We start from the raw sequence: 26,387 nt of genomic DNA, 5'->3' as shown, positions 1-26,387 counted from the left end.
GCAATCATAATTGTGAAAAAAAATTTTGAAGTTTCTGTGATAAAGGCCTCATTTCTCAAATACATAGAGTTAAATTTATAAAAATAAGTTACTCCCCAACTGATCAAAACATATGAAGTCAGTTTCAGATGAAGTAATCAAAGCTATCTATAGTCATGTGAAAAATGATGTTATAAAATGATGAGCAAGAAGGTCTCAGAAAAACCTGGTGAGACTTATGTGAACTGATGCAAAGTGAAATGAGTAGACAGTATCATCAACACAGTAAACTTACCAACTATGAATGACTTAGTTATTCTTAGCAATACAATGATCCAAGACAATTCTGAAGGATTTATGATGAAAAATGCCATCCATCCATCCATCGCCAGAAAAAGAACTGATGGAGTCTGAATACAGATTGAGGAATACTTTTTTTAAACTTTCTTTGGTTTTTATTTTGGTCTATGTTTTCTTTTACAACATAATTAATATGGAAATGTTTTGAATGATAAAACGTTGTATAACCTATATCAAATTGCTTGCCTTCTCAATGAGAGGGTAAGGAGGGAGGGAGAGAATTTGGAACTCAATCTTAAAGTGAATGTTGAAAATTGTTTTTACATGTAATTGGGGGAAAATGTTAAATTAAAAAAATCTTTTTTCTTTGGAAAGTGCATAAAAGATCAAGAATGAAAGTTTAGTAAAATGATCCACATTTATATGAAGATTCCTGAATATCCACAAATTACATATATAATAATCAATTGCATATTAAAATAATGGGACAAATTAAGAATGATAAGTATGAGCTTTTAATGTATAATTTTTGTATGCTGGGTGGTAGATAGATAGATAGATAGATAGATAGATAGATAGATAGATAGATAGATAGATAGATGATAGATAGATAGCTCTTGATTGAATTAATGAGGTACATTGAAATTGTCTCAGAACCTTTATGACACTTGGTACCAACTAGGACACACATTTTGTTACCATGGACCAGAAAGATAACAATGAAGACAATGAAACTGTGAATTTTATATACTTCATTATTAAAGTAACAGGTGTACCCTCCCTTTAAAGGCACAATGTAAAACAAAATCATAGGAAGGGAAAGCTTTTTCTAAAAAAAATTTCAAAAAATTATCAAAAAAATTTCAATTTAAGGCAAAGTCTTGGAAAACGGATTAAGAACATAATTAAATGCAAATATTGTAACACCTATTTTACATTTAAGAAAACCAGCTCAAAGAAGCCAAAGTAACTTGCTCTGAGTCACAAAGGCAAAATAACTAAATAGAGAATGTCAGGTTAATAAGCTTTTATTAAGTGTTTACAGTTTGCTAAATACAGTACTCTAAGTGCTGGGAATAAAAAAAGTATCTGTCTTGAAGGAGTTTACATTGAAATAGTGGAAAATAATACTTAAAGAGGTGTGGAAAAGCAGTGGGGGGAGGCGAGGAAACAACTAGGGTCATGGAAGAAAAGTCAAGAGAAGCCACCTAGAGAATTGTAAAGGAATGAGCATGGCAGGCCTAGACACTTCCTTAAAACTTGAGGAAGTTTGGAGATGAACTCATAAAGTAGAAAAGAGGGCTTAAGAAGTGGAAGCATCTTCCGAGGTGAGGGTGCCCCAGGGGGCAAAGGCATCTTTCATGGTGAAAAGTTGGCTAGGGCCTTTTACAAAAGGCATAAAATATTTGGAGCTCAATAGATCAAAGCACACAAAATATTGTAGAGATGCAAATAGGAAATTCGTTTTTAAAAAAAAAACAAAAATTTGAATAGCTGGAGGAATATTCAGTGCTCTTGAATGAGTTATGCAAATCACAAAAAAGACAACGGTACCAATGTTAATTTACAATTTTTTAATGCTATACCAATCAAATTTTTGAAGGGATACTTTATAGAATGTGAAAAACTAACATTCCTTTGGAAAAACAAAATATATAGAATATTACCAAGGGAAATAATGAAAAGAGAAAGGGAGAATAGCACTTTCAGAGCTCAAACTGTATTATGAAGTTAACAGTCATCAAAACTATCTGGTAATGGTTTAAAAAAAATAAGTCAATGGAACAGATTTGTTGTTCAATAATGTTATGTCCACATCTTTGTGACCCTGTTTGGGGTTTTCTTGGGAAAGATACTGCAGCTATTGAGGTTTGAGGAACCATATTGAGGTTTGGGGTGCTTGGGACCCCAAAATACCAACAGGTTGGGTCCTGCCAAATGAATTTGACTTCTTCCAGCCAAAGTAAAACAAAGTTTATTAAAGATTCACCATATTGGGTTGACTCTTAAGGAGCCTCAGCATTTGTGATGCTTGTATTGACAAACAGGTCAGACAGAATCTCAGCTAGACAGAGTCTGAGCTGGATTCAATCTGAACACCTTCATGGAGGTGAGATGGAATTTATATATGGAAAGGCTGTGGGAAAGATCTAGAGGTGGTCTAGTAGTCTGGGAGGAGGTGGAAGGAGGTTCTAAGAAGGACCTTGATGAGACTGGGCTAACTAGTAATATAATCAAAGGTAGGAAACAGCTGGAGACAAATGGGAGGAATCAGACAATGCAGGGCAAACCTGGGTGGGAAGCAGGTGGAGCAATCAAGAGGTAACTGACAATGGAGAGCCAGACTAGATTAAGGGTAACAGATTTGAGTATGAAAGGCCAGATTAAGTGGGAAGATTCAAGGAAGTTCCCAGAGTCTGAATCCCATCAGAGCAGTTTGTCATTTCCTCATCTGTTAAAGGAACTGGAGAAAGAAAACAAACAGGGTTAAGTGACTTGACCGGGGTTACACAGCTAGTACTGTGAACAGATTTAAGCTCAAGAAGATGAGTCCTCCTGACTCCAGTCAGGTACTATATCCGTTGTGCCACCAACCAGTTAGACAAAGGATAATCAGAAATAGCAGAACTCAGTGGGCCAGAGTTTGATAAACTGGAAAAAAAAATTATTTAGGAAAGAACTTCTTGTATAATACAAATTACTGGAAAACTGAAAAGCAGTCTGACAGAAATGAGGCTTGAACTAACACCTTATACCATGTGGGAAGTAAGAAGGTTCTGTTGTTCACATTCCTGGGTGATAGGGGGTTATGACCTAGCATGGACAGGTTACAGGTCAGAAACTAATGCCCAGGCCCAAGCAGCTCTGTAAGGAAGGGCCTATCATAGAGGAGAACGTGGAGTCATATGGCCAGGCGATGGTGGTTTGGGAGATCCAAAGTTCAGAAAACAGTATAAGAAGCCCCCTTCTTCCTGCACGTGTTGTAGTCTTCCTGTAGTCATCCTGTAACCTTACTGGAGAGGCTACCCATCCATTCAGGGGGACTGGACGTAAAGAATAATAAAGGCCTTCCTGATTTCACAACAGATATTGTTCTTTATTTAAGGTGAACATGTTTTTCCCTGTTGGGGGTTTGTTAGGCTCACTTCTAACAACTTGGGGGCTCATCCGGGATCCTTAGCATCAGAAAGGTTAGGATGGAATCTTGCTTATGGGGAATGGGAGCACACCCATTGATTTTTCAGTGGCCCAGCCACCACAGGCCCAGTTCCCTTCTTCTGACAGCTAACTTCTCCAGGACTGTTTGGAATTGTTGTGAACTCAGGAATGAAGCTAAAACAATGGAGGCAGTATAAATTAGGAACCTGAGCAATGGCAGGAAAATCGGTGGCTAAAGTAATGCCTTGTGTGCCTCGGTTCTCTTAGCCACGACCAGTCTTTTGGAGGGCTTTTGGAGTAGTAAGTCCTAATATGGGGTGTGAGTACTTGGTACCAGGAAGGGAATGGTGAATATATCCCCTGAGTATTCCTTTCAGAAGCCCATATGAAGGAATGCTGGGTATATTCCTTCCTCTGTCTGCTTTGGAGAGAGAGAGAAAGAGAGAAAGAGGAAAGAGGGAGAATCTAGATTCTGGGAAGGATCCTTTGGAAATTGGTTTGAAATCAATCAGAGTAAATTGACATGAATAATTGGATTTTGACTGGTCTAATCTAAAATTTGTTTATTTCCTAAAAAGAGAGGATCTGTGTTGCTCTGTCTGTTCTGTGTTGTCTGTGTGTTTGTTAAGTGTTTTGTTAAGTTGTAAATGCAACCTCAGAGGAGTGAGTGGGCTGGGGAGAGAGAAAAAGAAAAAAAAATGCTTTACTGTTTGGCTTGATAATGGTGTTAATAGAAAGTTTGGAAACTTTTAAGCAGTTGCTTAAAAAAGAAATCTTTCTTTCTGCATTCTAAACTCTGACCAGGTTGTGAATGTGAAAGAGATTTTTGCTCTTTGCAGATTATTTAACTTAAAAAAAAATGTGGCTCTATTGATAAGTTAAATTGTTAGGCTCTTAACGTCTAAGGTTTCTTTTTAAAGAACAAAGAAGCTGGAAGAGGTGGTGAATATTTGGTTCCTTTGAAATATAAAAGGAGGGGAGAAATATGGGTGGGATGTGCTTGGACCTTGTACTCCCTCCTCCCCCATCCCACTTAAGAAAATGTTTAGCCTGATTGGGAAACCAATAGACAAAGTTATGGAAGGTTATTGAATTTAAAAATTGTTTACTGTGATTTGTAATTATTACTATTAATTATATATCTGATACCAAAAAGACTCTATGTGTTTAAAATTGCAAATTCAGTTTAGAATTTCAATGATTTCTCTTAGAAGCATTAACTCTGTCCATGTGCTCAGACCACGTGGACAAGGGAAAGGTTACCCCCCCCACCCCCACCCCGCAATATGACTTAAAGGCTGGAATGACACCGGGAAAGCTGGTCTTCTGGGCCTGGGGAGGGGGGGGAGCTGGAAGAGAGTTTTTCAGTTCTTTAAGGAAGTAGAGTAAAAAGAGATTATTATGGGAAATTATAAATAAACTTTTCTTTTAAGTAGAAAAAGTATTTGATTGGAAAAAAAAGGGGGAGGGCTAAAGTGTTTTTGATTAGTGATTATAAATCCAGGTTTGATATGGTTTCAAGTTAAAACCTGTCCTGAAGGAATACAGAGCAGCATCTGAGAATACGAGGTGGCCCAAGACAGTCTAGGGGTTCCAAGCATGGTTTTGATGGGAGGGGCCAGTAACCTGGAAAATTGGATTGATAGGGCATAGTGATATGCCTCTATGGGCCTCTAGAGAGCCAGTTCACATTGGACAAGGTGAGGTTTGCTAGGGCCCTTTTAGACAAATGGGACTAAAACTCTTTGGGGGTTATGGACAAAGGTCCCAATTTGGAATGAGGTCTTTATGTGTTACAAGATGATGTAAAAGCAATTGATATTAAAACAATTAGCTTTATTAATTACTGAGACTAAATCAGAGACATCTTTAGTTTGGGGAAAAGAATTTCAGCCTAAGTTTCTTAGAGGCAGATAAGATCTGGTAATGTTTTACGTTGATGGAAAAAAATGTTTCTGTTTTGATTTGAATTCGTTTCATGAACATAAGTTGAAGTTAATGTTTGAACTTATCATACGTGTAGCTCATTCTTTTAGATTGAGCAGGGTTAGAAAGGGACAGAGTAGTTTGGGAAACATGTAAATCTATTTGAGCACTAAAAGTTTTAATGGTAAATTTGATTTTATGATGGTTATTTAATCAGGAATTAGAAAAAGTATAGAAAGGGATTTAAGCTACTTAAGACTTGCTTCAAAAGATGTTCCTTAGCCAATGTGAAATTATAGCCATATCTGAAACTTGGATTATTGGAGCTTGCTATGTTAAGATTTTACGGGACTATTAACTGACTGTTCTTCTAACTCCAGGTGTGGATAGCAAGAGAGGCAGTCTGAGCCTCCAATCCATGATGCCAGTAAGCCTGTGAGATGCCGGTATGAACTACAAAAGGTGATCTCATGGGAAGGTCGGGAGAGCAGCTGTTCAGCCTGGGCTGAGGTAGGATTCTCCTGACTCAATTTCCCCACTGACACCTAGCAGACTTTAAGCCTGGTTGAATGCCAGTTGACAATCTACTCCTACTTGGAATTCACACGAAGTTTATCTGAAATGTCCCTACTCTTAATGGTAAATTCCTAAAATCAAAAGTTTTGTAAGCATAATATCAGATCTATTAAATAATAGATTGTTGGTAGGGGAACATCTGAGGTTAAGTCTAAAATTAAGCTATTAGGCTTAGGACTTTAGACCAACAACAGTAAGTTAGGGTCCTTTAATTCTTAGTAATAGTGTGGAGACAGGTTAGTGAGACTTGTGAGGTTAGCGTACATAGTTATTATTTTTGTCTTGGTTAATGTTAAAAGAAAAATGGTTTGTGGGCTATATTGTAAATGCTTTAAAAGAAGCATCACATGACCAGAAGCTGAAATTGTTTTATGATGTGATATATACTGCATTAAAAATGATAATTGTATTTATGTAAGTACTGGAGCCTGTTAATCAACTCCTTACTGACATCTCATCTTCCTGATGGGGGAAATGAATAGTGAATTAATGTAAAATGTAAATACGGGGCTCTAATGTGAATTTCTTAAACATGACAATTGGCCAAAGTTCCAATTTTGATTTTGTAAGAGTGGTAAGTGTATAAAGCTTAGAAATGGTCATCTAAAATGGTATTATGGTCAGTTTTATAGTAGAGTGGACCTCTGGATTTCTACAAGATAAAGGGAAGATGCAGAGATGCTGTGGTGAAGATGGCCTGAAGGAGCATCCAGACCAGAAAACTGCATCAGATGATGTTCCTCCTCAGACTGCTGTGTGAGATGGAACCTCTGGACAATTCATTGGACCTTCTCCTTTTGAATCTCTGTATCTGTGCTTATAATAAAGGGACTGCCCCCATGTAGTTCATCAGTGCTTTGCTCCCTTCCCATATTCATATAAAGGGGGATAGATGAAGGAAAGAATTCATAGGGGAAAGAATGGAGGAGGTATTTATTGATTGGGTTTAGGTGTGGAAACAAATTTTAATAAAGAGGGGGGATTTTGTGGGAAGTAAGAAGGTTCTGTTGTTCACATTCCTGGGTGACAGGGGGTTGTGACCTAGCATGGACAGGTTATAGGTCAGAAACTAATGCCCAGGCCCAAGGAGCTCTGTAAGGAAGGGCCTATCAGAGAGGAGAACATGGAGTCACATGGCCAGGGGATGGTGTTTTGGGAGATCCAAAGTTCAGAAAACAGTATAAGAAGCCCCCTTCTTCCTGCACGTGTTGTAGTCTTCCTGTAGTCATCCTGTAACCTTACTGGGGAGGCTACCCATCCAGTGGATGTAATGAATAATAAAGGCCTTCCTGATTTCACAAGTATTGTTCTTTATTTAAGGTGAGCATGTTTCTCACTGCTGGGGGCTTGTTAGACGGACTCATTTCCAACATACCATATTCCACACACTCCACTCTGAATGGAAATGTGACCTTACGTAGCATGTTGATATTAATTTGTTTTATATATAATGCACATTAATAATTTATTACATATATACATATGTACACCAAAAGCCACTCCTCCAATACAAAAGTGATCAGAGAATATAAACAGTTCTCAAGGTAAGGATTGCAAGTTATTAATGAAGGCAGGCTCCAAATCAATATTAATACAAGAAATTCAAATCATAACAACCCAGAGGTTTTGTCTCAGAACATGCAAACGGGCAAAGATGACAAATAGGAGAACAGTCAATGCTGGAGAGATTGTGGGAAGGCAGGTACACTAGTGCATTGCTGGTGGAGCTGTAAATCAGTACAACCATTCTGGAAAGGAATTCGGAATTTCACAAATAAAATGATTAAAACTGAAATAACACTACTAGTAAGCTTATACCCTAAGGAGATTATGGATAAGGAAAAAGTCCACCATATAAACCAAAATATTTACAGCAGTACTTTTTGTGATAGAAAATAATTGGAAACAAAGTGATGCCCATCAGTTGGGGAATAGCTGAACAAACTGCCATATGAATACAATGGAATATTACTCTGCAAGGAATGACAAATGTGACTAACACAAACATGGAAAAGTTGCCATGAACTAATGCAGGACAAAATAAAGTCAATAAAATATATATAATTATTACAACAATATAAATGGAAAGAAAAACCACAAAAAAAAAATCAAGTGAATATTGTGAAATTGCAAAGAACAAGCATGGCTCCAGGGAGTGGTATGAGAAGCCAGCCCTCTCATTCCATCCTTTTGCAGGGGGGGTCCAGAGTACGGCATATTGCACATATTTCCACTTTGTTAATGTATTATCAGTTATGCCGATCTATCCTCTTTCTTTTGTCTTTAAAAAATATCATGTTATATGGGATGGCTGTCTAGGAGGGAGAAGGGAAGGCTATGGAGGGAAATATGATTTAAACAGAAGTATCAAACACAACCCATGGATTACATGTAGCAGGAGGGGAAGGACTCAACCAATTGTGGTACAAGAATATAATAGATTGCTGTACTCTGTGAAAGAAATGATGAATACAGAGAAGAATGGGAAGATTGAAATTCACTGATGCAAAGTGGAGTATATAAGAAAACTATACACAATGACTAAATGTAAATGGATAAAGCAAACATAATACAATTAAAAATGAATATTGCAAAATTACAAAGAACAAGCTTGTCCCCAGAGACATTAGAAAACAATTATTTAGAAGAGACATTAGAAAACACCTGCAGTACAATTATTTTCAAAGTTTTTCAATGTACTAATTGGTTTTGAAGTTTTTCTTCATTTAAAAAAAATTATTAGGAATGGCTCTGGAAGGTGAAAATTTAAGTGGCATAAAAACCAGATGGTGAATAAAAATTCATTAGAAATATTCTGTAATAGGTCCATAATCTAATATATGATGTCCTTTTTCTGGTTTGATCTGGAAATATTCATATTGATAATTTTCTAATTCATAATGATAAAGTTTTAAGATGGGCAAAAGTTTTAAGTTATTAATTCTGAATATACAAAAATTATGTTGGGATGTTAAATCTAGGCTTTCTACACTCAACTACAAGAGAATTGATAAATGAATCACTGCACATTCATATTCATATTATGGAAAACAATAATGCAGTTGAACAGTAAATGATAAATATAGCATATAATATATGCCTGGCACTTCATAATTCACTTTATGATTATTGTTTAACTTGACCCTGACAACCTGGGAAGTAGGTACTACTATTACCACCATTTTATAGTTGAGAAAACTGAGGCAAAAAAATGGAGGTAAAGTGACTTGCCCAGGGTCACACAGCAAGGAAGCAGGTGAGGTGAGCTTTGAATTCAAGTCTTAGAGATTCCAGGCCCAGTGCTCTATCCACTGGGACACCTAGTGGAAGAACAAAACTTGGAAACAATGTTATGAAAGATTACAATGCAAGGTGGAGGGTGGGTGGGTGGAAGAAGGAAGGAGAAGGAAGAAACACATGCTATAAGCATAAAAAAGGAAAAATGAGTAAGAAGGGATAAAAAGCTCAGAGAAGAATTTATTCAAAGATAACCAGGAAACAATTTGCCCCCAAGGAATCTGCATCCACACACAAACTGAAATACATACAATTCCTTACCGGGAGAAGCCAGGGATCTATAGGAGACAGGATAACCAGTGCTTTCAAGAAAGCTAGGGATCCTACAAGGAGGGAGAAAGCATTCCAGGCATTGGGGAAGGCATGTGAAAAGGTGCAGAGAAAAGATGGAAAGTCAAGTATGAAGAAAAACTAAGAAAGCCATTTTGGCTACAGCAGAAAGGACATGAAAGACAGTGATAAGAAACACACCTGAAAATGTCAGCAGGAGCAATTTGTGAAAGGTTTAAAATACCTAACCAGCTTCTATTTTAGCTGACATGTAACAGGGAGCCGCTTCTTGAGTATGAAATGATATGGTCACCCAGTGCTTGAGGAATATTAACTTTACATGGAGAATGCATTAAAGTAAAAGGAGTCAGGGGACCAATTAAAGAGCTCAAGATCTGATAACTGGTTGGTTATAGAGGGATAAGGATGGAAAGAGCTGAGGTTAACTGAGGTTATTAATCTGTACATTCATGGCTGGTGGTCTATGTACAGGATCATAGCAACTATGTGCCACTTAATAAATGCCTAACTGGTGCCCTCTACAGAAACAGGGAATCTTTGAGGATCAATGAAGGTTCATGGAACATCCAAGCAGAGAAGCCTAACAGATGCTTGGTGATTACAGGATTGGAGCTTACGTGAGATATGAGTTACATGTGTCTATTTCAGAGTCATCTGCCTAGAAATGATAATTAAACAATTTAACTGAACAATTAAACTGAGATGAGCAAGTCAGAAAAGGGACAAGACAAAATATACACGCATGCAAAGTGACTGAGACATGATGAATGAGCAAAGGACACTGAAAATCAAACAGGTAACATTAAGGGAAGTCTCATTAAAAACTCAGGTGAGAATATTTAGAAGTAATCAATAATGTCTGTCAAGGATAAAATTTTATACTTTATGCATTTAACTTAAATATAAGTTCATATTCATATTGATGTTCAATGTTTTTGATAAAAATTTGTAATAAAAGCACCAAGCTACAAATCACTAGTCTTTGTGAAATACTTTTTCAAAAATCAGTAACACTGAGAAGCCCAATGTGTACACAAAGTTGATGCTTTACTGTCCTAACAGGAACTGCTAAAACAGAAAAATTGGGGAGACTTACATGAAATGATGCCAAGTCAAGTGAGTGTAAGCAGATAATACCAAAAATTAATCAACTTTGAAGGACTTAAGAACTCTGGTCAACAGTGCGATCAACCAACATTCAAATGGACTCACATTGAAACACGCTATCCACTTTCAGACAGAGAACTGACGAGCCTCACAGAGAGAAGACTGAAGCCTTTTTTCTTTTCTGACAAGGCTAACGCAAGAATTTGTTGTGCATAACTATAGGTCTTTATAATAGGTTGTAATTGCCTTCTCATTGGATGGAGAACAAAGAAGAAAGCCAGGGAAGTCAGAACCATAAATAAAACTGAATTTTTAAAAATTCTATAAAAAGAATCACTAAAATACAATCTTGAGACAAATTTCAAATTTTGCACATTTTTGCTGAATCCAAAGCCAAAGCAGCATCATAGTACCCTCACACATAGTAAAAAGCTTCTTTAATGAAAAATTATGGGACTTTAGCATTTGAATGTATGTGGTAGTTTTGGTGCTGCCTGAACAGCAGAGTACTCAGCTCTGACATACTTATACCTACAAACCCCTGAAAGCTTGGCACCTGAAAGAGTAACGCTCAAGAAATGTGAAATTACATTTAACTTCTCTTCTACACAGTCAGCCAGAAGCCCTTAGGCAATAGGAAAAGGGACTTCTCAACAAAGCCAATGCCAACGCTGGTGCAGTACAACCTTTCACAGTACAACCAAATGAGGGAAAATAGGTGTGTTTGGAGGCAGCAATCAGGAGAAAGGAAGGAAATGAAGACTACTGCATGAATCTTCTGCTGAGAGGAGTGCCATGGGCAGGTTCAAGAGGGAGAAAGCACCCAAGACAAGTTTATCTTCAGCAATCTCTCACATTTTCATTTTTCCTATTGGTCAAGAGATATCAGAGCAGATCAAATCTGAGGTAGATGTTAGGGAGAAAAACTCTTTATCTGACAACATTACTTTAAATGCTTGTATGTTTTTTAAAAAAACTTCCTGCTATTCCCTGGCTACACAACCAGTCAGACCATACTTATTAGAAGTGCTTGTAGTAGGTGATATCCTGTTTTAAAAGGTTGCCAATTTGGCCATAGGCCATGAGAGACCACTAAGGGATTGAAACAGAGGGCTAAATGAGTTGAAAGCAGGGCTAGTTAAGATGGATGGGGAGGGACTGGAAGTTAAGACTACTTAAGAAGATATTACAGAGATCTAAGTATCTGCCAAATTATACTTTAAATAAGAATGAGACAATACTTGTTAAACGCTACAGGATGGTCAAGAGAGGCAGCTAACATAGGTCCAGAAGTCATGACTCAAGTTTTAGTTTCAGCTCTGTCACTAGTTCTGCATGATTTTAAGTCATTTATTTATTAAAGGACAGGTAATTTTACACATCTAAAGGAAGGTGCCAAGTACATTATTTGTTTAGTGTTCAAAGGGCCAAAATTTAAAGCATTTTAGGATTCTATGTTAACACTAAGAGATCACTGCTATACAAACCTTTTCGATATAGGATTTCCTATCCTTCATCACTTGTTGTAACATTTTATGTAGGAGATTATAGAGGCACAATTAACAGGATTCTAAATGAATGACTTCTCCCTCTACATCAAAATGATTTCAAGCATGGCTTATAGTGGTAGTGCTGGAGGATGCTTAATTCCATTGTGGATGAGTTAAATTATACTACTGACAGTAGATAAATGTTACCTACGATTTCTTTTCTTCTTGAGTGAGGTTAACTAAAGAGTTGAGCAGACAGGCCTAAGTCCTAAAAAAGACAAACTAGCTATGTAAGTGAACATCAGGAATCTATAATTTTGGTTATGGCTATCAGTGTCATAGGACATTGTGATGTTGACCTAAAGGTGGAAACACAAAGACTCGTACAATTCTAGATGCAAATTTTTATTTTTTACCAGAGGCAGCAATGTCTGTCTACACATAAAATCCAAGTGGATTCACTGATTTGAAGCTTGGATTTCTTCCACATCTCAACAAAGTTGGGAACATGGAAAACAATTCTGAGAGATGAAATTTATCTATCAGATAATAGTTTCTTGATTGATTACCCAGACAGAAACTTAGTGGTAAATTCAGTAAAAGCTCCATTCACAGCTCAAACCCTCATTAGACTTGCTTTATTCCCACACAAGCCCAAATATACATTCATTATGTAATTAAAAATGTTCAACACTTACACAACTATACAGAATATGAAGGTTTATTTCAAAAAGGAATATTTTTTACCAGGATACACAGATGCACTTAATGTAACAGTACCTTCTGCAAAAATAGGTTACGTAATACTCAAAAATGCAAGAAACAATTTTATTTTCTACAAATTAGACAGCAGATGTTTTTCTTAGCTTGTATAACCTCCAAAATGGAGGTCATAAATATGTATCTTGTGACAAAGTAGCTAACTCTAAAGCCTGACACCACAGCGCTAATGCTGGTAACTTATGACTATTACACAGTTGCAAACTACTCTTCATATTCACACAGTGTTAAAACAAAACAGTTTCCATTCCAATATTCTTTGCTTCTTGAATGGGACTCTAGTGCTGCAAGGAAAAAAATGTTCAAAAGATACACAAAACTATTTAAAATTACAACAAAACTATTAAAATACCTTCTCAAATTGAGGAAAGCAATTATGTTTTTAAAAAAGAAAGAAAAGGGGGGGAAAAGGAGTTTGAGCAAACTCCTGGATAAGTCATCTGTCCTCTGACTTGTCTGTTAAAAGTTTACAAGAGATTTCAATAAATTATCTTGAAATCATGTTAAGCAGCTGATTTCAGAATCTTCTTGGAGGTCCACCTTTAAATGGCTTAAATCCGGAGCCACTTCCTCTTTGCATAGAATTGCCTGTGATCTGCACAATTCTATTTATTGGTGATGAGTTACTGGAAACAAATTTTTAAGAGAGCGTTAAAGATCACACAGAAAAAAAAACATTTTAAAGAGTATCCAACAAATGCATGAACATCCAGAAATCAAGCATCTAATATAGGAACCAAAGAATATATAAAACAAACGTGACTTGGACCACCATTGGTTTATAACTTAAATAGGCAGAAGAGACATACATCAAAAAATTAATCATAAGGTAGCATATAAGTAATTGCTAAAATGAGTGGTACAGATAAATGTGAAAAGTTTGAAAAGGCTAAGATAAATGGATGTGAAATAGTTGGTTTTTGTTTAAGATGCCGTACAGGAGAAGGACGATCCTAAAAGACAGGGAAAGGTTTAGATGGAAGGGAAGAGCAGAAGCAAGGATTTGAAGTTAGAACTGAGCATGTGCATTCGTAGGACGTTAGCATATACGAGGCTGGAGAGAACCAAGAGCTCTGTGGTCTCATCTGAAAACAAGGCTAGAGGTTGCACAAGCTAAGTTTACAAAAGGCCTTAAATTTCAATGCCATGTGGGGGAGTTTAGACTTGTTTTTTTTCTGGGGAGGGGGAGGAGAGGGAAGGGACCTCAGACCTTTAATTTCATCAGTAGGGCACTTCCTCCTCCCAGTACATATCAGCACCTGCTTGGCAGCTTATAGCTTTCATTGTCATGAGCAACGAGGTTATAGAATTGGCCCAAAGTCACACAATCGGAGGGATCTTTTGACCTCAGATACTCCTGGTCCCACTGCCAGCTCTCCACTGTATCACACTGCCTTATTATTAAATTATGAGATATCATTTAAGGCTTTCTTGACAAGTTAATCTCATTTTCAAATTAGTATATGATAGATAAGAAACTAGTTGAAGAGAGACTGGCTATTGTACTAGTCCAGATATGGAGGAGTTAGGCTGTGGAGAAGAGCAAGGAATGAAGGAGGAGATATTTCAAAGAAAGAATTGATAAAAGTTGGTAAAAGCATATTATAGAATAAAACTATTGGGTGACTATATGACAATAATTAAAAACTGATTATGGTGGGGAAAGAAAAGTTGAATTTGGTTTTAAAAACATTGTGTCAGTGGAGTATTCACAGATTAGGCTCAGGTGAGTGTTAACACAGTATGGGAGCATAAGACTGAAAAACATTTCAACAGGTCATTGTTATCAACAACACTGGGTCAAATCTAGTAAGAGGAAGCTTAGTAAGGACAAATATAAAATTTTGGGTTCAAAAAGATGTGACATACGTAAGACATGGGAAGTGTGCCTAAAAGGCAGCTCGTTTTTAAAACGAGGAGATGTAGTGTATTAAAAGCTCCACAGTCACCCATGTGCCAGGGCAGCCCGGAAAGCTAATAAAACATTAGGCTGCCCTGAGGGGTACTGTATTTAGGACCATGAAGGTGGGAGCACTGTTGGACTGTTCACTAGTCAGGTAACATCTGAAGCACTGTTTCCAAATCTGGATGCTACATTTTAGGATGGTCACTAACACTGATCAAAAAAACTAGGCTGTGTCTGAAGAAGATGAAGACTTGAGGGATTAGACTTGTGTTGACAGTACCAGGAGCAACGAATAAAATTGTAGAGATATGAATCCAAGTCTGACGTAAGAAAACACTTCCTTAACATTCAAGATGGAACAAAGGCTGACTATATTCTTCTTGTCTTCAAGCAAAGGCTGAATTAGATAAATACCTCTTCAACAGGGAGGTTTCTTATTTGGATACACAATTTGGAACAGCCAACCTCTGAAGTCCCTTCCATTTCTAAGATTCTATGTATCTGGAATATGAGATAGTATCTGGGATAAGGAGTAGACTATGATTTCATTGGAATAGGGAGCTCGCAAATGAGGAAACTACCTCTACTAAAATACAGACTGGCACCGTTGCAGCAACTTCCAGTCTCAAAGAGTTGCCAAGGGCACTGAGAGTTTACGTGACTCTTTTAGGGTCATGCAGCCAGTATGTATCAAGGACAGGAAATGAACCCAAAAGTCCTCCTGGCTCTGAAATCAGTTCTCTATCATCAGGCTGACGTATACATAATGTTGTAACAATAATCATGGATGATCTAGTCAGTGTGTTGTTTCTGGATGTGCTCTAGGAATTTCTGGAATGGCAGAAGCAATGGTAGGAAAAAAAAGGAATGGTAGATTAAAAATCTAGAAAGCATGGTTCCTCATCTATGGATAAAACGTTCACTCTCCAAAGTGACAAATCAATAAAAACAAGTATTTGTTTAAATAAATAAAAGTCATGTCAATTTTGAATGGGAAGAAATAAACATTAATCCATGAAGGGAAAGACTAATATTATTCTATTTCTTATCTTTCCCCAAAAAGGACCTAGCAGAAGTGTATTGTACACAGTATTCAACAATGAAAAAAAACTGAGAAAAGCATGAATAAAAGTTATTTTACCTTGTATGCTGGGGTATCATGCCTGCTCCTCCCCGGCCATCACCCATTCTCCTTGTGTCATGATACCCACTGCCTTGAGAACTTGGACCATGCCATTCTTTTCTTGGTCCACTTGTTTCACGACCATGGCGTTCAACCACATGTCGATCTTCAGAATAATGCTGAAAGAGGGTATGTTAAAGAAAAATTAAGGACATCGTGCCAGTACTGTCAATTTAGTTGCTCTGAAGAATTTTTTTGCCCTCTACTCCCTATCAAAGCACCATGATTGGTCTGGTCAAAAGTGTACAAAAGCTACACAGAATGGGGATGGGGTAGGGCAGATATGCCATCTGCATTTTAAGCTAGGCAGCTTCAGGGCATGTTCTCACCCTTAACATAGCTAGCAGACATCTAAAATGGCAGTGATTCCTGTATAACCTATATCAAATTGCTTGCCAACTTAAGGAGGGTAGATGGAATGGAGGGAGAGATTGGGAAATCAAAATTTTAAAAAACAGATGTCTAAAATTGCAACTGAAAAAAATCAGTAAAATGAAATCAAATCATTTGCATCTGGAAGTGATTCATAAACTACTCCTTTCCTGAAGATCTCAAAAATTCTCAGTAACCATCAAATAGCCCAAGGGGACCACAGTATGGTATACAACCGAAGCAGTACTGAGATCAAGCAGGTCTGATTCTCTGTTTAACTTGTTTGAGATGTCCAACATGAGGGACGTAGTGTTTGTACTTTCTAACTTTTCACAGGTAAGTTAATTTTTCAAAGTACTATACTACAAAAAACTGCTAATCTTTAAGAGTTTTGAGCTATAGACCCCATCTGCAAAGCTTGGTAAATACAGACAACAAATTTAACATGATTAATTTCTCTTAAGTGGGAGAAATAATCAGAGGACCTCTCTTAGTAATAGCAGTATACCTTGAAAATTGATTGTAACACATTTCCTCATTGGCAGATGTTTCTTTAACATAAATGCAAGACAGACAATACAACTCATGTCATTAACTGATTCCACAAAATCACAGCAGGAGAGATTATGGGGACATCGTTGCTTTTGGAGGACATTACAGACAGTAAATAAATGAAATATATTAAAGCAGGGTTTTGCAGGAGAACTGATTAGACTTGAACAACTACAATTAAATAATGCTGGCTAGGGTATCGTTAATTGGGGTAATGCCTGTAATTCTACATCAATCTAAAAAAAATAATTCATGCCAAATTTAGAAACTTACCTGTCCACCACTTCCTCTTTCTCCCAATACTCCTCTTTCTCCCTCTCTGCTACCATAACCAGAAGCACTGCTTCGATTCCCTGGGGGAGCACCTCTCACATTGTGTCCAGCCACTTCTCTTCCTGATCTTTCTGGTCTTTCACCCCTTAAAGAAAAACTGGCAATCAGGATCTGAGTTATCCAAGTACAACAGCAAGTGCTAACTCTGTTAAAGAGAAGCAAGTCTAGGTAATCACTAGAAAATGTAGTGGAATACCTTGTATCCCGTTTTTCGGTGCTCATGCCACCTTCATTCTTCCAACTAGTTTGCCTGGGAGGATTTGGACCACCCTCTCTTGGGTGTCTACCATGTGTTATATCAGGCCTGTCATGAATGATCACTGTCCTCCTCTCATCTCTATCTCCACGCACTTCTCGTCTATCAGTGTCTCTAAGTTCATTTCTTGGTGGTGGTGGCTCATTTCTTCTGGAATCACTGAAATTTTTTGGGTACCTTTCAAACCCTGGATCTTCTCTCCGTGCAGCTGGACGTGTTTTTTTTCCTTCACCTTGACTAACAAAGCGCTCCCGCCTGTTGACAGTTTTAAAAGAATATCTCAATTTTTCTTGCTCAGAAAGAACTAAAGAAAAAAAATTCCCAGAAACATACTAAATATTTTCTCCTTTTTTCCCACCTAAAACTGCTGTCTCTTCTCAATTCTTCATATTAACTACATGGCCTTCTTTTAAAATTAACTTAGTGCTAAGTCACTAGTTAATAAGTAATATTAATGCGACAACTCATTGCCATGTAAACTAAGCAAAATAAACTTTTTGGGCAAAGAAATTGTTCTCAGTACCCAAGAGAAACTGAAATATACAGTAGTTAATCACCTTTCACATACTTTCCTGCCTCACAGGAATGTCAGTCTCCATACACACATGCCATCACCCCTTGCCCCCCAAAAAGAGGGGGAAAAAACCACTTAAGTGTACTTGCCACTAATTTTTCTAAAGTATAGAAATAATGACCACCATACCATTACTTGTTTTGTCAGTCTGTTAAATTCTGTTCAAATACTAAATCATGTTCTCATTAGGAAAACAAAAGTTATTCCTAAATATCAAATATTGTGTTTAAATTCTTCATTAAATACGAACACACTCAAACAAAACTGGCAGTAATAAAGTTCCCAGGCTGAACAATTAAGCCAAAGAAACCTTATGTAGTTTTTGTTGCAAACCTACCTTTCAAAAGATGAAGACTGTACTGCTGTACCCTCGGGAAATCGGGCCCTCTCTCTATGATCAAAGTCATTAAATCTGTTCTGTTGGCGATTGTATTCAGAACCATGACTGAAACGTGCATCTGTGTCTAGAGACAGTTTTTTAGTCTCATTCCAGTAAGGATCATCTCGCCTTGCAGGAGTGGGGAGAAGAATGTTGGATTAAAAGTTTATTTTTAAATGAAAAAGTAAACCAAAAAAAAAAAAATGAACAAGATAAGAAGAAATGAAACACACAAATTTGACGTTTTGCAGAAGGATTTTCCATGTCTATCAAATATGAAATATCCTTTATGTTATACTCTACAGAAAATCCATCCACTTAAAACAGTGATGTCTTTAGATATGAAATGTGCACTCTCTCTAGTCAATGGTCCTCAAACCTTCCAGTTCTTAGACTGCTTGGCTTTCGTAGGATCAATGTTCCAAGGAGACTACTTACTCAGCTAATTCTCTCCTAGCCATCACCTCTACCATAACATTTTATTTTTAACCATTTCTTTTTATTTAGGAGCTTTAGATATGTAATATAATACACAAGCCTGGGAAAAATCAGTATATAGGTTTTCTTGCAAATAAAAACAAGTTTTGCATGGGATAAGCAAGTGGTGGTGAGCCAGCACGCACCTAACAACACAGTAACAGTCACTCTTAGGGTGCCCCTATTATTTTGCTACCTCTGCTCTCCATTCAATACCTGCCTAACTTTTGGCACAATGGGAAAAAAAGGTCAATACAAACAATGAGGAAAAGAAAGTGTGGAACTACCTATGATCTACATCACGCGGACGTTTCAAAGAATTCCTTTTTTCTTGCTCGTAACGAAGTTGTTGCTGCTGCCTTCGCAGTTCTTCTCGTTCCCGAGCAATACGTTCAGCTTCTTTACGACGTTCCTTGAAAGAGGATGACAAAACAGAACAGGTGGAACTAAGCAAAATTTACCAGTTGTGTAAAAAGAACAATGGATTATAAGTTTAAGAGATCTGAGCGCTAGCCTCAGTTTTATCAATGACTAACTGCTCTGTGGAATATCACTTTAAACCAGGGGAATCTTCATGAATTTCATTTGGCTAAAATGAAAGTAGCTAAATGGACTCTGAAATATCACTTCAAGTGTCACATCTGATAACACTGTATAAGGAAGAGCCTTTCTCTTCTTCCAAGTCTTAGGATGCTATGATCATTACTGCCCAATTTTACTGAGATATAAATTTAAGCCATTTTAAGATGACAGTGTTCGGACTGCAGCTCAAAATCCAATTATGATGTCATGTGGACGTGTTGCTGCTATAGAGAGCTATCAACTACTAGTCTGCCAAACAACTAGAAGTGAAAATTAACTATTACTTAACATTCAGTAGCTGAATTCAAGCCCTAACATTAGACTTACTATAAGCAAAGTAAATTTCACTACAGGTCAAATGATCAATTATCAAATTAATGCACCTGTTCAATTCGAATGCGTTCCCTTTCCAAGCGTTCGCGCTCCATTCTCTCTCTCTCTAGTTTTTGCCTTTCAATTTCTAGGCGCTCTCTCTCTCTCTGTAAGCGCTCCCGTTCCTCCCGTTCACGAATCATTCTAATGCGTTCCCGCTCTCGGCGCTCTCTCTCTGCAAATTCTCTTCGTCTAACAAAAATCAGTATTTAGACATACTTAAGTTATGCTGAACTGTATGAAAGAGAATCTTTTTTGAATCTTAGTTTTTTAAAAAATTTGGTGTTGGAAATTTTTATTTTTAATTTTTGGTATTTTTAGTACAACTGGAAAAAGGACTAAAAAACATAAAAAGCTCAGCTTAAGTAATTTTGATAAAACATCTCTCATATTTGTAGTGTACATACCTATTTAAAGGGATCAAAAAACAGTAATACCTCACATTTCCAGGGAAAAGAAAGACAACCTAAGTGAATTTTCCAGATAACTATCATTCTTGTTTTTAAAGGAGCAAAATACTGTATCTTTTTCCCTTAAAAAAATAAAAAAGTATATACTTGTGCATATACTTGTCACTTCTGAAGTTTCTGTTGATGAATGACTTGTCATTACAACCAACAGTTATAACATGGTGTGCCTCCCGTGGACAGATGTGCAGGGAAGGATATTTGTGCTGGTAATAATTAGCTCCAGATTATATTTAAAGTTCCAAAAGGTCTGCCTCCTTTCCTTTCCACCCAACACTAGCAAAGGCCACCATATTTATAAATCTATGTGAAACTATACTACACGTACTTCTATTTATCAGCTTTTCTTATGGAGGTAAATAGCCTCTTCTTTCGTAGGTCCTTTGTAGTTGATCTGAGTATTTATAATACTCAGAATGACAAGGCTATTCACAATTATTATTCTTCAAAAAATATTGCTATTGTCAATGGAGGAGAAAAGGGAGGAGGTGAGAGGGGAAAAGTGAAGCTTCCTCTTTTCACATATGGCTTAAGGAGGGAATAACATGCTCACTCAATTAGGTATGAAAATCTATCTTACACTACAGGAAAGTAGGGGAGAAAGGACAAGAGGGCTGAGGGGGATGATAGAAGGGAGGGCAAATGGGAGAAGGGAGAAACTAGAAGTAAACACTTTTGGGAAGGCACCAGGTCAAGAGAGAGAATAGAAAAAAAGGGGGGGGCAGGGTAGGATGGAGGGAAATATCGTTAGTCTTACACAACATGACTATTATGGAAGTCTTGTGCAAAATGACACATATATTATAGCCCGTATTGAATTGCTTGCCTTCTCAGTGGGAATGTGGTCAGGAGGGAGGAAGGGAGGGAAGTTGGAACTCAAAGTTTTAGGAATAAATACTGAGAATTGTTTTTGCATACAACCGAGAAATAAGAAATACAGGTAATGGGGTATAAAAATCTATCTTGCCCTACAAGAAAAGAGAGAAGATGGGGATAAGGGAAGGGTGAGGTGTGGTAGAAGGGGGGGCACATTGAGGGAAGGGATAATCAGAATGCAAGGTGTTATGGGGTGGGGGGGAAGGGAGAGATGGGGAGAAAAAAATGGAACTCAAAATTTTGTGGAAATGAATGTCGTAATCTAAAAATAAATTTAAAAAAAATATTGCTATTATTATATACAGCATTCTTTTGGTTTTCCTCACTTCACTTTGCATCAGTTCGTATAACTCTTTCCATGTTTTCCTAAAATCAACCAGCTCATCATTTTTTACAGCGATTTACCACAAATTGTTCAGCCACTGCCCAAGTGATGGGCATCAGCTCAATTTTCAGTTCTTTGTTACCACAAAGAGAGCTGCTATAAATATTTAAGGGCACATGGGGTCTTTTTCTTTTTCCCTTTCCCACATTGAGAAACAGACATAAGAGTGGTATTGCTGGGTCAAAGGGTAGACACAGTATCTATAAAATTCCCCACCCACCCAATTTTCAGCTTTCCTTTAAATCTTGGCTATGTAGTTTTTATTTGTACAAACACTTTTTAAATCAAGGTAATCAAATCAATCCAATTTCTGGCAGACTGCTTTTCAATTTTCCCAACAATTTTTACCAAACTGTATTCTTAACCCAAAAAACTAAATCTCTGCACACTGTCTTGGGGGTGGAGAGACAGTACTGAATAAGATTAATAGGCAGAATTGTCACTTTTATTACATAAGCTTTGTCCACCCATGAACAATTAATATTTCTCCAATTAACTATCAACTTTATTTGTACAAAGATGCTTTATAATTGTGTTCATGTAGTTCCTGGGTTTCTCTTGACAGATATATTTCCCAGGTATTTTATACAGGCTACAATTATTTTAAATGGAGTAACTCCTACTAATTATTTCTTGCAAGATTTTGCTGTGATATATACAAACGATGCTTTATGTGGGTTTATTTTATATCCTGACATTCTGTTAAAAGACAGTATTGATCAATTCACAGATAAATGGTTTATATCACTACAGAAAGCCATGAAACTGTTACACCACAGAAAAAACACAACTCTGGAACTGAAGAAACTGATTCCAAGGCCAGCCACCTACTACATTCTAGCATGCAATTTTACCCCTTCGGGCCTCAAAATTTTTTAAACTAAAAAGGCTGGGTTTGATTAGATAATTTTAATGGTTTCTTCCAGCTCTAAATCTTCTCTTTATTCCTACAGGAAAGTTGGACATTTTCCCCTTACCTTCTAAGTTCCACTGCTCGTCGTATTCTTTCTAGGCGTACTAGATGTTCTCGCATTCTCTGCTCCTTCATCTTCTCAAAAGGCAGTATGTCTTTGCGACTTCTGTAGTCTTTATCCTTCTTCTTATCTTGGCTAGCTCTCTCCCTGTTCCGTGCCACCTGGGTGATTAGACAGAATCTGCTAAGTTACACTATTAGATGGTAAAAGATATCTAGAAAAAGATGGTTTATATTTTCTTTCATTTTGGCTTACTCAGAATAGGGGAATCAAAGTATTTTAAAAATACAAAAGTTTAGAGAACTGCTGATAAACTATTAACATCAGAAAAGTTGGTGAAATAAATTTTATTCATAGACTTACTTTATCATATCTCCCCCTTCTTGAGGATCTAGAGTGATCTCCTTTTGTTTGATCTAGTATTACCATATGACCTGGACTCTTTGCACCTAATGAAAAAAAGTAGGAAAAGCCAAATAAGTATGAATTACCCAAAAAGAGAATACCTGTATTTTGATTTTATTCAGATAGAAAAACAGAAAAAATTTTTAAAAAACTATTTGGGGGGGGGGGGGAAGAGGAATTATCATGTAATCTTCCTTAGCCAATCTGCACCATATATGGAGAACAATGAATAAACTACAAAATAAAAGCACTTTCATAAAATGCAAATACATTAAAGACAGATTGTTCAAACCCACGTTTCTACACTGAACTTGCCATTTCATAAATATAGGGAACTCTTGGTATGGAAAGTCTCCACCAATACATATCAGCAAATCAGCATTAACTTAAAATCTTTAAAGTGAAGTGCCACTGGCATCAAAATCAAACAAAGTTAGTTATATCAGAAAGGCAGGACTCTGAATAATTATGAATAATTATGTCTCTCTATCTACTTACACTAATGACATAAGGCTGCATACTGACACACATAAAACACAAATTAACACAATCTATGCTATATGGTATTTTTATTTATTTTGTTAGAACATTTCCCAATTACATTGTAATCAGCAGCACTCAGAAGTTTTGCATCAGTAAAATCTGTCCTTTTTTGTACTACAACATGTTGTCCCCTTTTCCCTAATCAAACACAAGTCAGTGAGCACAGCAAGAGTCCAAACATGGAGAGAGATAAAAACAGCCTGACTGGAAAATTTTATATTGTAGATCAATAATGGTTGGGGGTAAGGAAAGAAAATAAATATTTGATCATTTTTACCTTGATAACTAGCAACTTTAAAACATTAAAATTAATTTCAACTTCAATGCTATAAAATAAAATTATGTAGAATGATGCATTAGAGAGGAACAGATGGAAAAAATAAAGGTATATTGCATACTTATTCGTTTCTTTTCTTCGCTTTTTTTAATTGACTCTGAAGTTGGGCCACTTGATCCATTATCACCCTTCTCATCTTTACCTTCTGCTTTCTTAGTATCCTTACTTTCTTTTTTCTCAGATTTTTCAGATTTTTTTTCTTCTTTTTTGGTAGATGTTTGAGTCCTAGTCACCCCACCCCACAAAAGAAAAACCAAGTAGTAAGAAATATTTCACTGCACTGCCAGAAAATTTGTGCGGTTAACACCAGACAAATAAGTAAATTCTTACTTGCTAGTTTTATCACTTGTTGTGGATTTTTTATCTCCTGTACTTCTGCCTGAACTTGATTTTTCATCACTTTCTTTCTTTAATTCTTTCTTAGAAGGATCGCCTTTTACCTGAAAAGTTAAAAAAAATACAACCCCATGCCAAAATTTTAAAATCAACGACAACTATCCCTGAAATTTATTATTAATTTACAGCATATCAAGGAAAGCTTACTTTCTCAACAGAAATCTGTTGTCCATGAAGTTCAGTACGATGAAGGTGTGCAATACATCTAGCTACCTCAGTACTTGAAGACATAGTTACAATACCATAGCATTTTGCTCCAGGACTTCGGGCATTTGTAACCACTTTTGCACTGAGTACCTAAGAAGAAGTTAAACATTACAAAGTGTTAGAAAATCATTTTAAGTACAAATGTGGAACATAATCATGTTCCTTTCAAATCTGAAATGTTTCACTCTGTTACCTTCAATATCACTCTAAACATTCTATAGTCACTTAAGCACTTGATTAAAATTAGCTTGCTTAAATTACTTTAAGGAGAACTGACAGGGTTCCCAGAATAATTTATATATTTTTATATGCATATATAAAAGTGCTTTTAAAAGAAAATATGCTTAACCAGCTATCTCCTGATTACAACAAACTCCAATAACAAGATTAAATTTTTGACATATTCTCCATGAACCTATGGACATCTTTCAATGATAAAAATTATTCACTCATCCATACCTTCTCAGCCTGTCCAATTCTTGCTTACATCCAATAAATTTTAGCAAGGGGTCCTTGCCCAATTTGCTGGGGGAGTTTTATTCTTGATCCTGGCATTGCACAAGTACCTATATATAGCACAGTCCTACATATAGTCCATGGGTAAACCTGAAATCCGGCTACATGACCAGTCAAACGTTTTTCTACTTTTATTTCTGACATTTTATGTTATATATCCTTTGCAACCCTTCGTTGATTAATATGCAGAAGCCTATTTATGCTCACTACGCACCTCTCCACTGCCTTTTGGGAGACCTGCAAACTTAATTCTTCAGAAATCATGGCACTTCATCCTTTGCAATGATATACCACCATGGGAGAATAATGGTGTTAAAAAGATGGACCTTTACTTCAAGAGGAAGCTCTGGGTCATTAAAGGCACGCCATAATCTCCCATGTGCAATCCAGTGGTCTTTACTCTTACTATTCATTCCAGGGCCCAGTTCACTAAGCAACTGCAGTGCTTAGCAAAGACATACAACATCTGATCATTTCTATACTTGTCCATTTAATTTTATGCCAGGATCTGGACAACAGGTATTCTTTATCCACTTCTGTGAGAACAGTTAAGAATGAATTCTGTTGAATGATAATGCATCTCATTTAGAAGATTCTGCAGTGTTCCAAGACATGCAGTCAGCATGTCATCCACAAACAGAAAGCATCCGGAGGACTTTCATCACGTACACAGAATTCCTCTTCATTTTGGACATCCTCCATGGCAGTGGAAAACATCTCTGGTAAACATACAACTCCCTATTAATATTTTTAACTCAGCGAGCCAGTGGAGTAGGTCTTTTCCAGTACTATTTATTTCTGTTTTAATAGTCTTCAGAGAGCTGAGTGTGATTTTAACGTACAAACAGAAAGCAGCTTGTTGAAAGAGAGTTTTTAAGGTGGCATTTTGCTATCATCAAATTAAATGCATTTTTAAGAACCAATAAACAATAAGCACAGAGAATCTTGTCTGTGCTGTTCAGGAAGCCATATGACTATGCTTGGAAAGATGTGATCTGCTTTAGAATATCATTTGCAAAAGTATAATTGTCCTCTTCCTATATCTTTATCAAGGATGTCCTTGAAATGTGTGTAAATTATTCCCAAAGACCTTTGTAGGGATGGGAGAACAGACTTATAGATAAGGAGTTGCTGATCATTTCTTGCTTGTTTCTTAGGTAATAATAATGTTCATGTTTTTTTCCAAGGGTTTATTATCCTCCCTTCTTTCAGTGGGCTGAAAATAAAATTCCTAAACATCCTCAAAACAAGGATCTCCTCTGCATGTACTTTCTCTAGTCCAGACACACTTCCCATCTTTTGATTATTATTATTATTAATTTTATTTATTTTCAGTGTTCTACAATAACTATCATATAACTTAAGACTGTTATCTTCCCCTTCCTCCCCC

The 26,387-nt window shown here is 36.7% G+C and overlaps 1 protein-coding gene across 1 annotated transcript in view; it reads right to left on the bottom strand.

Moving 5' to 3' along the window:
- Positions 1–12,746: 12,746 nt before the first annotated feature.
- The window catches only part of SLTM (SAFB like transcription modulator), a 41,828-nt gene continuing 28,187 nt past the window's right edge, over positions 12,747–26,387 (bottom strand). Inside the window, exons 10-21 of the mRNA XM_072615617.1 lie at positions 24,422–24,571; positions 24,209–24,318; positions 23,940–24,103; positions 22,957–23,042; positions 22,597–22,754; positions 19,903–20,083; positions 19,225–19,349; positions 18,419–18,589; positions 17,448–17,762; positions 17,192–17,336; positions 15,953–16,113; positions 12,747–13,531 (exon numbers count right to left, since the gene is read on the bottom strand). Of these exons, the coding sequence (XP_072471718.1) occupies positions 13,423–13,531; positions 15,953–16,113; positions 17,192–17,336; positions 17,448–17,762; positions 18,419–18,589; positions 19,225–19,349; positions 19,903–20,083; positions 22,597–22,754; positions 22,957–23,042; positions 23,940–24,103; positions 24,209–24,318; positions 24,422–24,571 (1,875 nt within the window). The 3' untranslated portion in view covers positions 12,747–13,422. The remainder of the gene's footprint in view (positions 13,532–15,952; positions 16,114–17,191; positions 17,337–17,447; positions 17,763–18,418; positions 18,590–19,224; positions 19,350–19,902; positions 20,084–22,596; positions 22,755–22,956; positions 23,043–23,939; positions 24,104–24,208; positions 24,319–24,421; positions 24,572–26,387) is intronic.

This window comes from Notamacropus eugenii, chromosome 1 (assembly GCF_028372415.1).
Source record: "Notamacropus eugenii isolate mMacEug1 chromosome 1, mMacEug1.pri_v2, whole genome shotgun sequence".
NCBI lineage: Eukaryota > Metazoa > Chordata > Mammalia > Diprotodontia > Macropodidae > Notamacropus > Notamacropus eugenii.
Note: the sequence above shows the minus strand (reverse complement) of the source record. Positions and strands in the feature narration are given on the sequence as shown.